The 16,650-nt window shown below is 37.2% G+C and overlaps 1 protein-coding gene across 2 annotated transcripts in view; it reads left to right on the forward strand.

Moving 5' to 3' along the window:
* Positions 1-16,650, forward strand: part of LOC137503013 (zinc finger protein ZFP2-like) — a 46,091-nt gene that overhangs the window by 12,501 nt on the left and 16,940 nt on the right. For both annotated transcript variants that reach the window (XM_068230363.1, XM_068230362.1), the window contains exon 3: positions 898-993. In XM_068230363.1, coding sequence (XP_068086464.1) covers positions 898-993 — 96 coding nt within the window. The remainder of the gene's footprint in view (positions 1-897; positions 994-16,650) is intronic.

A 16,650-nucleotide genomic window follows, 5' to 3' on the forward strand; every position in this document is an offset into this window, starting at 1 on the left:
AATATTCCAACAATATTATCACATTATTTAAACTTCAATTCATAAGAAACTATAAGACCAAAGTTTGTAAGACGAATCATTTTGCGATATTTTGTGTAGTGTTAAATGATTAAAGAGACTCTAGAGAAGGCTTTAACAATTTCAAGTTTTAAATATTTAGAATAGACTCTGGGGGAAACTTTCATATTTTCAAGTGAATGAAACTTGAATTAAATCATTTTCCCTTTTCCCATAATTAAGATGACTTCATGAAAAAACTTTAATAACTTTTAAAGGAAGAGATTGTGCTTCGAAATGAAATTCATTTTGGAATGACAGACATTCATCACAATCAATTTGATATTAAAACTTCAATACTAATATGAGACCATTCATTAAAATATATTTTTGATGAAGCAAATAATAAGGAAATGAATGAATTTTGTCTTAAGAAAAATCAGCTATTATTTCGATCAGCGTATACTTCTCTCTGTTCCTGGTCCATAAGGACTGTTCACCCCTTTGTTTGATCTCATGCCCTTATTCCTTATTCCATATCTTTTCCCAGCAAAGTACATACAATTTAGTGTTAATGTCTATGGCAGTTTCCTTCGACATTTTGTGCAAGATAGCCCCAGTTCTATTTCTGGTAGTATATCTTCTGATATGGCTAGAAAATGTGTATCATTTTATATTTGGTTTTCAGTCCCATCCTTTCTTTGACATAAGGAGTGAGCAAGGATTGTAACCCCATTATCAGTACAGCCATTGGTATTAACAATCCTGTGCTGGTAGAAATCTTCTTTAAACATTAGTAACTCTAATACTGGCAGGCAATGAATTATCATGTTTATTTGTTGGTGACTATATTTGTAGGTGTGTGTTATGTGCATACCTAATATGTCTCATTTTCCACAGGAAAATATTGAACTTGTATCAGATGTGGTAGTTCTTAAAAAAGAAGTTAAATCTGAGTTAACGGAGCCAGGGTCAACACAGGAAGACACTCTACAGGTAATGTACATAATTTGATAAGCCATCAGCAGGTAATGAAAATAGTTAGAAAATGGCTCAACAGATATCAGTAGTTGACCCTTCATTTCAATGCATACGATTGATAGTCCTAGGGAAAATTTATTTTGTTATCAGATTGACTGTTTACTTACGTAATTTTCACATTTCCTTCAAGTTTTTCCATGATCTTGCGTTATGTATTGTGTGGCAGTTAGGATTACTTGAAACACCTCTACCATATTATCATTTCTGATCTGGTATCATTCCTTCTAATACTTTTGACTTCGTAAATATTCTCAGACACAGAGTTTCTATAAGATACATTCTTTTGTTACTGTTACTGGATGGTTTTCTAGTTGCTATCAAATGAAACACCTTTGTAATCGTATTGATTATATTAATTATTGATTTCTAGATAATACAATTATTTGTAGGTACAAGTTGCAGGTGACATGCTTGCTTACTGTGAGCTATCACTTATGTACTATGCACTTTGTAGCCATCTCGTGGCAAGCAAAATTATTCTTATTCTTCCTAATATGGTATGTGGTGTTACTAGTCTATAATGATTTATAATATTACGTAAACTTGCAATGAATAAATAAACGTATCAACAATGATCTTGCCTTTCTGTTTCATACTTCGTTAGGGATGGTGTTTTTGATAGTCCTTGTATTTTGACCGTTACTCACCTGTACATTTGTTACATGCATGAATCTGTCACTACCAGGATACACATTTGATCACTGCCATCGTCCACTGCATAGCATTTGCATTCCCTTCTTTCTGTATGACTATGTTGCTATGGGGTATTTCAATGCCCATTTTGCAATGGTGCAAGGACACAAAAATGGATATAGTAAAACAACAGATAACAACATCAAAGCTCAAAATTACTTACCTTGGGGCAGGAGCCTACAAACATAAAACATTGAAGGGGCCCAGGATAATAGACAGGTAAGGGGGCAAGATCTTAAATTAGCACTTACCTAGTTGCCAAGTCAAAGTAACTAACACTACCAAATGAAGGGACCCAATTAGAATTGGTGTTAAATATTTACTTAATGAATAAAGATTTAAATTTCATGAATGCTTACAGTAGAATTATCATTTTTAATTAATAATATTTATGAAAATAACAACAAATTTGATAACTAATAACTTTAAATAAATTACTAAATAATAAAAATTTAACCAGTTCTATAAAACAATAAGAATACTGAAAAGTTGATGCCTTTCTAGATTATTACTATGAAACTGAGACACTTATAAAAATTAATATTAAATTTTAAGGTGTACCTTTCTAAAACAAAATTAGAATTCTGGTCAATAACTGAGTATTAATCTGGTTAAATTGAACTTTGTTTCGATTCATACTTACGTGAATGTTTAAGCAATTATGGAAAGACGGACACACGCAAACTCAAAATGTGACTTGAACATCAAATAAAACCACACGGATAAAAAAAATAAATTTAAATGACAATAATAAATGGTAGAAAATTCCCCAAACCAATTGCAATCCGACAAGGAAAAAACAATATTAATGGTCTACAATTAACAGAACGATACATGAACTGAAGCCTACAGCTACCCAAGCCAAGCTATCATTAAACAATAAGAGGCAAGGTGTGCCAAAATTAAAGCCTCCACAAGATAAGGGATAAGAGCTTATTGACAAGAATTGTTACAATCAAAAATTTAGGGTTCCGAACATTTAAAACCAACAGCACCTTACGCCTCGGCACACACGCTAGCATCTTTGACTCTCAGCTTCAGGACTTTAAAGTAGCTTTATAAAGGTATGTCCCTATGAATAATGCACCCTTCGCTATTTCCATAGTCCCATACGACCATCTTGTTCCAAGTTCAGCTCTGAGCCCTAGACCATAGCTCATTCCTTTTGCCCTTTAGCTTTTACCCCTTTTGACTTTCAGTGCTTTTGCCAATTTTTGCCCTTTTGTCTTTTGCCATTTAACACTTTTTGTCCTTTTGCCTTGTAGCCGTTTAACCCTTTGGCCTTTTCCCCGTTTTGCAGTCACTCAGCTCCATGGTCCAAGGTCACCTTTCAGTGTTATGCCCCTATGAATAAAGCTCATGTAATAAGCCTTACAGCATCTCCCTAGTCCTATTAAAAGAATGTGTATGGTAACCATCCATTGTCAAGCTCAGATCCTAAAACCCATGGACCATGTCTCATCTTGTCTAATTAGGTTAAGTCTGTAGTCGAATCTCAAACTCGAATCTGTAACGCCCTTGTAAGGTTAAGCCAGGCATCAAATGTGTGCCTGTTAGCTTAACCCAATCACTGCCAAACCTTTATATATATGTTTTGATGGCGTGTATACTTCACCGATCTCACAAATGAACGCAATATAATGTCATGCTTTGAGATTCCGTGGAAATGAAGTTCGGTAAGGCAGATACACCACTCCATTTCACGTGTTTTGAAAGCAATCTTGTGTTATTTCAGCTTTGTTGGAGTGGAACATCTTTCCTGCTTACGTGTAGCCATCATGGTGTCTTGAAGTACACATTCATCTCTTGTTGACGAAGAAATTGAATGTCTCCTCATAAATAGTGATTCTGATAATGAAGGTGGAGAATATCTAATCGGCGACATTGCACTACAAGAAAGTGCGAGACAAAGTTGTAATGATGAGTCTCGTGCGGGATTGTCACCCCTTCCTCAGATAAATATTTTTTTCCCCAAATATAAAAGATTTTGATATTACCAGTTCTTGGATAAATAACTTTATATTATATTTCAGTAATAGTATCACCGAGCGGGTTAGCCGCGCATATTAACATGCTACGGAATGGAGCCAAGCTCAGCACTCGGCAGGCGAGTGGGTTCGAACCTCATCATCAGCTGTCTTGAGAATTACTTTTCATTTCTTTGTGGTTTCCGTTTTGCACTCCCAAGTAAATGCCGGACAGTTCCTATTCATAAGCCACAGCCGATTCCTTCCACTTCTGTACCCTGTTTTTTTCACCATCATCATCATTCATTTCATATGCATTATCTTCTTAACTGAAGTTTGCGTCGGGAAGGGCACCCGGTCGTAAAATATGGTGTAAAGTATACTCTCACTTCATCCCTGAGATCGTATTGGGGTGCAGGGCTAAGGGGACGATATGGAGACTAAGAAGGAGGTGCAGACTGGAAAGAAATAGAGTTAGAAATGGCTGTGGAAGAGAGGGAGGAGGGGAAGGAGAAGGTAATAATGTTTCACGTTGGTACCAACAACGTAAGGCAAGCAGGTATAAGTACGAACATAGTTCGAGATGTGTGGGATCTGATAAATGCAGCACGGGTGTAGTTTAAGAAAGCGGAGATTGTTATTAGTGGAATACTGTGTAGGAGGTATACTGACTGGAGGGTGACTGGGGATTTAAATGAGACTATGGAGTGGGTATGTGGGAAACTGGGAGTGAAATTTCTAGATCCTAATGGTTGGGTAGAAGATAGGGATTTGCACTCAGATGGCCTTAATTTAAACCGCAGTGGTACGTATAAGTTAGGAAAATTGTTTGGAAGGGTAATAGGAAGGTACATTGGGGGAAACGGGATGGCCTAGGGAGCGGTGATAAGGGAACAGGGAACTGGAAATCAAGTAGGGATGACATAAAATTGTTAGTGTTAAACTGTAGAAGTATTGTAAAGAAAGGCATAGAATTAAGTAATTTAATAGATATTGCGCCGTTCCCGCGTCCAGGCATGGACACAAGAGATCCTGACTAGCTCTAACTTCAAAAACTCTGGTAACTAAGTTCTACGGGTGTGAGTTCCGTAACAGAAAAACGTCCAGGTCGACCAACGGTAGTCTCTAACTAACGCAGAAAGACGTCTCTTACTCGTATCTAGTTAGGTACCATTCTCATTAATTCTTATGGAAATCGTCGTCGCTTGTTACTACTACAGTCTTACAACTAATCCTTATTCTAAGAACACAGAGAAAGAGTGTTTAGGTTTCACTATTCCATATTTATTTAAATATTAAATCAAATATTCAAGAAATTATTTCAAATTTTTACTAATGAAGTAGCTCTTGTAATGAGTGACTCTTTGTCAACCTAATAATTCATGTCCGTCAACAACTTTTAGAGAAATCACATCTTTCGACTTCAACCTAAATGAATGCCTTCTCGGCATAAATTGCTTCCTTTCTTAAAACTCATTTATCTCCAAAATCATCAATCATTAGTATAAATTACATGTAACATCTGGGGAGATTCTTGAAAAAGCTACCCTTTCCTTCTCTTTCAATTCACCTACCGAGTTGGGTGATGACTAAATAAATTAAATTGAACACAGATAATGGTATTTACAAGTGCCTTCTTGGCAAGAAAATCAACATTAAAATTAAGTACATTAAGACTATAGGATGCATCCTCAGAGAAGAAAATAAAAAATCCTATTAACTATTATTTACAGTCTTTCTAGTGGTATTCCTTTGAGAAATAAAGAATCGCAAATGGAATTTCTGAGCTAATGTTCAGTTAAGAAATGGAGTTCCAGTTGTTTAAGTCAATTATTCTTTGAATCTGCATTTGATTCTGGTAAATAACACCTAAAACTTACTCTAAAAATTGTCACATTACTTAAATTTTCACTGACTGATTGTCTGGCTGCAGTTTTAAGACTATCAATAAGGCTATTATAAAGCTCTTCTTGCATTGTTTTGACAAGTACACTCGTAGATGTTTTACCTTTTAAACATTCATTTCTGCCTACTTAGTTGCTTCTTATACGCTCATATTTCCTTGTGTTACACATCATGAGCTAAGCTACGTCCATTGTAAGCCGTAATCACCCTATAAGTAACATTTTCGCAAGATTTAATTTATGAACTTAAGGTAAAATGACTTTATCTTATTGACATTAGACTACGTGCGTACGAAGTAGCAAGAAACGTCACCACACTTGTCATACAGAGTTATCATAACACATACTACCAATGGAAAATCTATTTAATCGTATGACACTATCTCCAACTAAAAGAAAAATGATTCTCCTTTGAAAATCTAGGTCACCAGTGATCGGCCTATAGGTTGAAATTTATACAGAAATGTAGTTATATTCAGTGAGAGTTTTCAAGATCATCCTAAGTAAATCAGTGAAGGCTCAAATCTATCCAGAGTACATATATGCTTCTCTAGGTAACTTAATATGGATAAAAGAAAACATTGCAGTACACGTCTCGAGATCATATCCTGAGCTAGGTAAAACTGCGTAGGCTTCAGAATCATTGTGTGGAATTGGCTAGAAATCAGTGACCTTCTCAGCTACACCATTTGAAATCACGAGACCTTACTTCGTACAACTCTGACTATCTCTCTCGAAGAAACAATAACTACAACCATCATACATCATCAACAACTCTGTATCATATCCATGACGCGTCAATTATTACTCATATTTCATATAAAGCCACATTATCACTTCATCATGTAAATCATTACCTTTACTTGCACACCAACGTGCCGTGACATTCCTAAAATGCCTACTTTACTTACTACAGTCATAGTGCCAAATTTTAACGTAAACTTGGAGTAGTCTACTGCCATTCCTTCATAACACACATCCTATGCATGATCTCGAACAGACTGACGTTGCTTAACTTTAGGACACGCAGGTATTAATGCCAACTTCACTCTTTACACATCACTGATAATAATAATAATAACTCTAGCGATCTCTCCTCACATATCTCTGGAAAACATTACGATCGGGACATCACTTGGTGACCACGCCTACAAATGGAATTGACGTTTCATACGGATGAGTACCTACTTCCAATCAATTCAGCTAGATGTTTATCTACGCACTGTGTTCGCACAAACAAATATTAACAAGCAATAAAAGAAATAATATATTCTTACTTACGAAAACGACTTGGATAATGGACTTAGCTTTGCTCAAGATGGTCTCGGCGTTTCCTCATCTCCGGTCATCTGAGACTAGGATCTCGTCATCTGGTTCCTCCACAAGTGGTCGGGTACATCGTAGCTTCTCAACATCGATCACTGGTCATCCGGGACAGCCAACATCGTCTCGCCTCGTCAGGATCCAAGCAGCATCGCCTTGCTTCCTTACAGACCCATGGTGAAGACTCGTGTGTATGGAACAGAACAATGATAGAACATTTGACTCATTGCTGACATCTTCCAATTACTATAGCTCTTGCGTTGCTCAGATTGCATAGGTTTTACTGGGACACAGTTAATCCAATAAATAGTTCAAAATCGTCTAAGACAGATGTTCTGTATATTCTGATTTGAAAATAAATTTCTTTCCGCCGTCTTTTATTAGCCTAAATGCATTCAATTACTGGTCCGTAGGTGTCTTTCAATGTTAAACGGTATCGGGAAAATTTCACCGAGGTTTTGCGTCACTGCGTGACGTAGTTCCACTGTAGTATATTTTATCTCTTCTTTTACGTATTAAATCTCCCGCGCGGCGTTTAAATCTTGATCTCCGCAAATTAGCGTGTCGTCGGGAATTAAATTTTCGTTTCCAATCCCTAGTATACAACTCCGCTGGATAATCCCTTTTAAATCGAGTTTCACGTCTTCTCAACACACCGAAGTCAGATTATACAATAAATGATGAGCATTTTTTTTCTTGAATAATGGTTTCAAATAATGTCCATCTGTCATTTTTTTCTGCGCCTTCTATACGCGGCTATTACCGTAACTGACCGACGAAAAGACTTATAATTCGGCCCGTACTGACGTTAAATGTATTTTATTTGACATTTTGATCGCAGAGACTCCATCTTTGTTACTATAGCTCTTATAAAGAACTGTGAAACGGCACATTAACTTCCCCTACGTTAAAAGAAATATATGGCTTGCTATATATTTATTATATTCGTCTTCCTTCTTAAAATGGGACTTTTCACTGTTCTTTATAAGTTCTGCTTTCTACTATTACTCCTTTCTTCGGAACAATTTGTTTATTCATGATGTAAGTGGCTTCAATCCGTACTTCTTTGCCTCGTCGTCACCTGAGATGGTTTGCCCCTTCTCTATTCCTTGAAATATAACTTGATGTTTGCACTGTTATGTACTCCTTTACTGTTTCCATTGACGTCGTGAATTTCGTATGCATTATTTCTGAATGAACGGCTAATTCTAAATGGTCCTTCGAATAAATGCAGGAATTTCGCAAAGATTTTGTTCGTTGCACTGGAAATTGCGGGTTTCTTTATTAATACAAGATCGCCTTTCTTCAACTCAGGTTTGGATTTCTTATGCTGTACTCTCCTTAACCTTCTCTGTGCTTGTCTGTACAGACTCTCTCGAACCAGTTTGTTAATTTCGTTGATATCTAAGTTAGGTTCAGCAGGTAGGTGAACAATTGTGTCCCAAGGTCTTTCAGGTTTAATACTATGATGAATAATTTTAGGTATCTGTCCGCTGGATTCATGTATATGAATGGATGCTCAAAGTGCCTGTTTCCAATATTTATTTCCAAATATGTTTGTATATTGCATTCCACCGTTTTATCCGGAATTATACCTCTTATTTTAATTTTCGAAACTGGGATGGTTAATAATTTCATTCTTCTACTCATATCTTGGAATAATTCCTTCGAAAGCACACTGATGCTAGCCCCAGAATCAACTAGGCAACGTACTTTCAGCTCTCCAACTCTTGCTACGATAATAGGCAATTCATATTTTCTTTTCATGTGATGTACTGTCAAATCCTTTATCAGTTCTTCCGAATCGATTTCCCATGAATCAACCTGCGTTATGAAATAACTGTGAATTTTGGAATCCAATGCGTTCTTTATATTCTCAACCTCACCTTCTAATTCAAAATCGGCGTTTTTTTTTTGCTTGTTATCTTTTCATTTTCTCTTCTACATTCGAATTCTCTCGCGTTTGGATCGAGGATTTGTTCTTCCTGTTTCCTCTTTTTGTATCTCTGCAACTCAAGACTCTCCGCTCCCTCTACATCAGCGTTGACGTCCTGTTCTCTAATTGCTTTTTCCCACTTGATCTTTTCTTTTCGGTCCTCATTTACATCGCGTGTAGGTCTCCGATTATAAGTTTCCCTTTTTTGGTTGTCTCTCATACTTCTTTTTCCGTAACCGTATCTTCCTCTGAAATTATTTCTTCCTCTGTTTTCTCTATACGGGTTCCTGTATCGCATGTTGGGTCTATATGCTCTATTTCCCCTATATGCTTCTTGGTTGTAGGACCCTTTCCTGCAATAGCATTTTTCTTCATCTCTCCTTCCATTCTCCTGGTTTCCCCATTGTCTCTTCCTGTTCATTTTTCCTCTTTCTTCAGGGGTATTTCCATCGATGTTTTCCTGTGTGAGCACATTAACCGTTTCTTCACCGTAAGCATTCCTAGTCATTCTTTGAGGGTGTGGTGCTGTATTCATATCGATCTGTCTAAGTGTCGTTTCCATTTGCACTGCCGTAGTTGGGTTAGCAGTAGCCAGCAGCCTTTGTATATCTGAGGGAAATTGTCGTTGTATCGTCTTGATCGCTTCAAGCTCACTGGGTGGCGAATCAAGGTCTTGAAAACGGTGAAACTGGTAGGCGAAGTAATCACTAAACCCTGTTTGACCGTTCGTAGCATACTTGCGAGAGTACAACTCTAGGCGTAAATTCTGCTGCATTTCCGGACTCCAAAATTTCTGTAAGAACGCCGTTTTAAAGTCACTATACTCATGGAAAGTATATTTAAATGCTTGGAACCATAAGCTTGGATTAGCATCTAAATGCTTTTCCACTATTTTCAATTTCTTCTCCTCAGCGATGCCATGTTCCTTGAAGTAATCCTCCATTTCCCTAAGGAAACGTTTGGGCGAAATACTGGTGGAATTATTAAAGTGCTTCGGTCTATCATCGAAGGTTTTTATGACATTAATAATCGTAGGATACCCACTGTTTCCGTTATCCACATTTGTTTCCCCCATACTGTGGTTAGAACGTGTGACTGGTATGGGTGTCACTTCTCTTTCATTTATTTGAAACTCAACTCCTCTGTTCCGCTCGCTACTAGACATCATAACAGTCTTTCCTGGTCCTTCCTCTCGAATTTCTTGTAACTGAGCTTGCATTTGCCGAAGCCCTTCTTCAGATTTCGATATTCTTTGGTTTAATTCATCCTTATGTTGTTCTATTTCGTCTCTTATCTCCGTTATTCTGCTTCCAATTTGGTTTGCAGCCTGGTTGTACTTCTTTTCCAGACTTGTGCTCGTGGTTTGCACGTCCTCACCTAGTTTTCCTATACTTTCCTCACATAATCTCCACTTTTCTTGGGAATCTAGGCTTAACTTTTCCATATTATCTGATAAATCTTTTATTACATTCTCCTTTAAAGACTGGAGATAGTTATTGTTCCCTGTCATTTCTCTCCTAATTTCGTTTATTTCTTCTCGTATCTCTCGGTTCTTCTCTTCCATATTTCCACTAATTTCAGCTTTCCATTCATCTATATTGTTCTTCATCTCCTCCATCTTCTCCTGATATTTATTCATTTCTTCCTTTTGTTCTTGATGACCTCTCCTTATTTCCTCCATCATTTCTTTATGTTTTTCTTCCATAAATCTTTGGTATCGTTCCTCTTGTTCTTGCTTCTCTCTCTTCCTCTCCTCTTCCTGCTTCTTCTCCTTCTCCTCTCGTTCTTGTCTCTCTTTATTCTTCTCTTCTTCCTGCTTCTTCTCCTTCTCTTCTCGTTCCTGTCTCTCTTTATTCTTCTCTTCTTCCTGCTTCTTAGCCATTTCTTCCACCTGTTTCTTATTCATTTCTTCCATTATCTTCTTCAACGTCTCTTCCTGCTTTCTCATTTCTTCCTGCCTCTCTTTCTTAGCTTCCTCGTTGCGTCTTCTAGCTTCTTCATCACGCTTCCTGTTCTCTTCCAATCTCTCCTTTCTAGCTTCTTCCATCATTTCTTTTATAGCCTGCAACCATTCCTGATGCTCTTCTTTCTGTCTTCTTTCTTACTCTTCCTGTTCTTTTTGATATTTATCTTGTTTCTCTTCTTGGCCTTTCCGATACTGCTCTTGTTCTTCTCGTTGTTCCCTTTGATACTCCTCAAATTGAGCTTTCAAATGGCTTAACGTCGTCATATCGATATTCAATTAGTATTCTAAATTCTAAAAATCCTAATAAACTCTATATTTTTCCCTAAATTCTCCACAACTCAAGTTCTCCAACAATGTCTCTCCCACTGCTCCAATCAACAATATATATATTCAGCAAATACACAGGCAGGCTTCACTACTTGGATCTGATTCAGCTCACGATGTTGACCCAATCACACTAGGAAATATGAGGTACTTGTTCATGTACTTATAACTCCAATTCTTAACTGAAAATAACTCAAATAACCTCTTACCATCTATCTCTTATATCTAAGTTACATCTAAATAGATTGACATATTAGCGGTAATCTCTCCTTCTTTCCGAGTTCTGACTGCTACCAGCCATTTGCTGCTATTCTCTTCAGAGCAATCATCCATTTCTTCTTTCTCCTATTCCATTATCTACACTGGGCATCTACTCGTTCTCACAGTCTAATATCTTGCTGTGTCCACTTCGATCCCCTAAGATAATAACGCATAACAGTCCAGTAAGAAATTACCGTATGACATCTCCATCTCCATGCAATCATCTTGCTGTTACCATCAATAATTCCTCATCCATTAATTTCTAAAATATCTCCTTCATCTTACCCACTTCTTTGAGTAAATTCTCCCATTTTACTCTAATATTGCACCAAAGATCCGTCATTCGACTATCATCTCTGTCATCTTCTTACCAGGTTTCCTGATGTTTTCCTCATTCTTATTGCTACATATGGGAATCGGCCTCTTCACAGTTCTGTGTCGTATTCTTTCTCTTGGAATTCCCACGACGACTTTCTCTTGAATTTCCACATACATGAGTATCTCAAAAAAAATTCTATTTGGTTTGCAACCAACAGTTCCCGTGGCGTTTTTCTCCATTCGCATCACGTTGAGGCGCCATTTTCTACTTGGCGACCAACGGTTCTTGACCACGGTGTCTTTCTCAAATTGCCTCACGTATGGGCGACATTTTCTACTTGCGCCGTTCCCGCGTCCAGGCATGGACACAAGAGATCCTGACTAGCTCTAACTTCAAAAACTCTGGTAACTAAGTTCTACGGGTGTGAGTTCCGTAACAGAAAAACGTCCAGGTCGACCAACGGTAGTCTCTAACTAACGCAGAAAGACGTCTCTTACTCGTATCTAGTTAGGTACCATTCTCATTAATTCTTATGGAAATCGTCGTCGCTTGTTACTACTACAGTCTTACAACTAATCCTTATTCTAAGAACACAGAGAAAGAGTGTTTAGGTTTCACTATTCCATATTTATTTAAATATTAAATCAAATATTCAAGAAATTATTTCAAATTTTTACTAATGAAGTAGCTCTTGTAATGAGTGACTCTTTGTCAACCTAATAATTCATGTCCGTCAACAACTTTTAGAGAAATCACATCTTTCGACTTCAACCTAAATGAATGCCTTCTCGGCATAAATTGCTTCCTTTCTTAAAACTCATTTATCTCCAAAATCATCAATCATTAGTATAAATTACATGTAACATCTGGGGAGATTCTTGAAAAAGCTACCCTTTCCTTCTCTTTCAATTCACCTACCGAGTTGGGTGATGACTAAATAAATTAAATTGAACACAGATAATGGTATTTACAAGTGCCTTCTTGGCAAGAAAATCAACATTAAAATTAAGTACATTAAGACTATAGGATGCATCCTCAGAGAAGAAAATAAAAAATCCTATTAACTATTATTTACAGTCTTTCTAGTGGTATTCCTTTGAGAAATAAAGAATCGCAAATGGAATTTCTGAGCTAATGTTCAGTCAAGAAATGGAGTTCCAGTTGTTTAAGTCAATTATTCTTTGAATCCGCATTTGATTCTGGTAAATAACACCTAAAACTTACTCTAAAAATTGTCACATTACTTAAATTTTCACTGACTGATTGTCTGGCTGCAGTTTTAAGACTATCAATAAGGCTATTATAAAGCTCTTCTTGCATTGTTTTGACAAGTACACTCGTAGATGTTTTACCTTTTAAACATTCATTTCTGCCTACTTAGTTGCTTCTTATACGCTCATATTTCCTTGTGTTACACATCATGAGCTAAGCTACGTCCATTGTAAGCCGTAATCACCCTATAAGTAACATTTTCGCAAGATTTAATTTATGAACTTAAGGTAAAATGACTTTATCTTATTGACATTAGACTACGTGCGTACGAAGTAGCAAGAAACGTCACCACACTTGTCATACAGAGTTATCATAACACATACTACCAATGGAAAATCTATTTAATCGTATGACACTATCTCCAACTAAAAGAAAAATGATTCTCCTTTGAAAATCTAGGTCACCAGTGATCGGCCTATAGGTTGAAATTTATACAGAAATGTAGTTATATTCAGTGAGAGTTTTCAAGATCATCCTAAGTAAATCAGTGAAGGCTCAAATCTATCCAGAGTACATATATGCTTCTCTAGGTAACTTAATATGGATAAAAGAAAACATTGCAGTACACGTCTCGAGATCATATCCTGAGCTAGGTAAAACTGCGTAGGCTTCAGAATCATTGTGTGGAATTGGCTAGAAATCAGTGACCTTCTCAGCTACACCATTTGAAATCACGAGACCTTACTTCGTACAACTCTGACTATCTCTCTCGAAGAAACAATAACTACAACCATCATACATCATCAACAACTCTGTATCATATCCATGACGCGTCAATTATTACTCATATTTCATATAAAGCCACATTATCACTTCATCATGTAAATCATTACCTTTACTTGCACACCAACGTGCCGTGACATTCCTAAAATGCCTACTTTACTTACTACAGTCATAGTGCCAAATTTTAACGTAAACTTGGAGTAGTCTACTGCCATTCCTTCATAACACACATCCTATGCATGATCTCGAACAGACTGACGTTGCTTAACTTTAGGACACGCAGGTATTAATGCCAACTTCACTCTTTACACATCACTGATAATAATAATAATAACTCTAGCGATCTCTCCTCACATATCTCTGGAAAACATTACGATCGGGACATCACTTGGTGACCACGCCTACAAATGGAATTGACGTTTCATACGGATGAGTACCTACTTCCAATCAATTCAGCTAGATGTTTATCTACGCACTGTGTTCGCACAAACAAATATTAACAAGCAATAAAAGAAATAATATATTCTTACTTACGAAAACGACTTGGATAATGGACTTAGCTTTGCTCAAGATGGTCTCGGCGTTTCCTCATCTCCGGTCATCTGAGACTAGGATCTCGTCATCTGGTTCCTCCACAAGTGGTCGGGTACATCGTAGCTTCTCAACATCGATCACTGGTCATCCGGGACAGCCAACATCGTCTCGCCTCGTCAGGATCCAAGCAGCATCGCCTTGCTTCCTTACAGACCCATGGTGAAGACTCGTGTGTATGGAACAGAACAATGATAGAACATTTGACTCATTGCTGACATCTTCCAATTACTATAGCTCTTGCGTTGCTCAGATTGCATAGGTTTTACTGGGACACAGTTAATCCAATAAATAGTTCAAAATCGTCTAAGACAGATGTTCTGTATATTCTGATTTGAAAATAAATTTCTTTCCGCCGTCTTTTATTAGCCTAAATGCATTCAATTACTGGTCCGTAGGTGTCTTTCAATGTTAAACGGTATCGGGAAAATTTCACCGAGGTTTTGCGTCACTGCGTGACGTAGTTCCACTGTAGTATATTTTATCTCTTCTTTTACGTATTAAATCTCCCGCGCGGCGTTTAAATCTTGATCTCCGCAAATTAGCGTGTCGTCGGGAATTAAATTTTCGTTTCCAATCCCTAGTATACAACTCCGCTGGATAATCCCTTTTAAATCGAGTTTCACGTCTTCTCAACACACCGAAGTCAGATTATACAATAAATGATGAGCATTTTTTTTTCTTGAATAATGGTTTCAAATAATGTCCATCTGTCATTTTTTTCTGCGCCTTCTATACGCGGCTATTACCGTAACTGACCGACGAAAAGACTTATAATTCGGCCCGTACTGACGGTAAATGTATTTTATTTGACATTTTGATCGCAGAGACTCCATCTTTGTTACTATAGCTCTTATAAAGAACTGTGAAACGGCACAATATATATTTGCCAGATATTGTAATAGGAGTTGAATCATGGCTGAGAAATGATATAATGGATGCAGAAATTTTCTCACGGCACTGGAGTGTGTAAATACAAAGTATGTTACAAGTGTTATAACGTGTACTGGAGTGTGTATCGTAGAGATAGGATAGGAATGGTGGGAGGGGGAGAGTTCATTCTGGTGAAAGAAGAATTTGTAAGCTACGAAAAAGTTAAAGATGAGACACATGAAATTCTAGGTGTAAGGCTCATTTCTAAAGATAATAGGCAACTTGATATATTTGGAGCGTACAGATCGGGAAAGGGTAGCACTGACGTGGATTGGGAATTATTTGATAGGATAGTCGGCTATGTGGGAAACGACATGAAAAGAAATGTGATTGTAGCAGGAGATCTGAATTTGCCAGATGTCAATTGGGAAGGGAATGCGAACGACAGGAAGCATGACCAACAAATGGCAAATAAGTTAATATGGGAAGGACAGCTGATTCAGAAAGTGATGGAACCAACCAGAGGGAAAAATCCTGGATGTGGTGCTGATAAAACCAGATGAGCTCTGTAGGGAAACTGAAGTAATAGATGGTATTAGTGCTCATGAAGCTGTTTTTTGTCGTAGTCAAAAATAAATGTGATAGAAAGGAAGGTCTTGAAAGTAGGACTATTAGGCAGTACCATATGGCTGATAAAGCAGGCATGAGGCAGTTTCTAAAAAGTAACTATGATCGGTGGAAAACGGTAAATAAAAATGTAAACAGACTCTGGGTTGGGTTTAAAGAAATTGTTGAGGAATGCGAAAACAGGTTTGTACCTTTAAGGGTGGTAAGGAATGGTAAAGACCCACCTTATTATAATAGAGAAATAAAGAGACTAAGAAGGAGGTGCAGACTGGAAAGAAATAGAGTTAGAAATGGCTGAGGAAGTAAGGAGAAATTGAAGGAACTTACTAGAAAACTGAATCTAACAAAGAAGGCAGCTAAGGATAACACAATGGCAAGCATAATTGGCAGTCATACAAATTTTAGTGAAAAATGGAAGGGTATGTATAGGTATTTTCAGGTAGAAACAGGTTCCAAGAAGGACATTCCAGGAATAATTAAAGAATAAGGGGAGTGTGTATGTGAGGATCTTCAAAAGGCAGAAGTATTCAGTCAGCAGTATGTAAAGATTGTTGGTTACAAGGATAATGTTGAGATAGAGGAGGAGACTAAGGCCAAAGAAGTAATAAAATTTACATATGATAACAATTACATTTACAATAAGATACAAAAGTTGAAAATTAGAAAAGCGGCTGGAATTGATCCGATTTCTGGGGATATACTAAAGGCAATGGGTTGGGATATAGTACCATATCTGAAGTACTTATTTGATTATTGTTTGGTCGGAGGAGCTATACCAGATGAATGGAGAGTTGCTATAGTAGCCCCTGTGTATAATGTAACCGGAGTGAGAA

This window comes from Anabrus simplex, chromosome 14 (genome assembly GCF_040414725.1).
Source record: "Anabrus simplex isolate iqAnaSimp1 chromosome 14, ASM4041472v1, whole genome shotgun sequence".
NCBI classification, from domain to species: domain Eukaryota; kingdom Metazoa; phylum Arthropoda; class Insecta; order Orthoptera; family Tettigoniidae; genus Anabrus; species Anabrus simplex.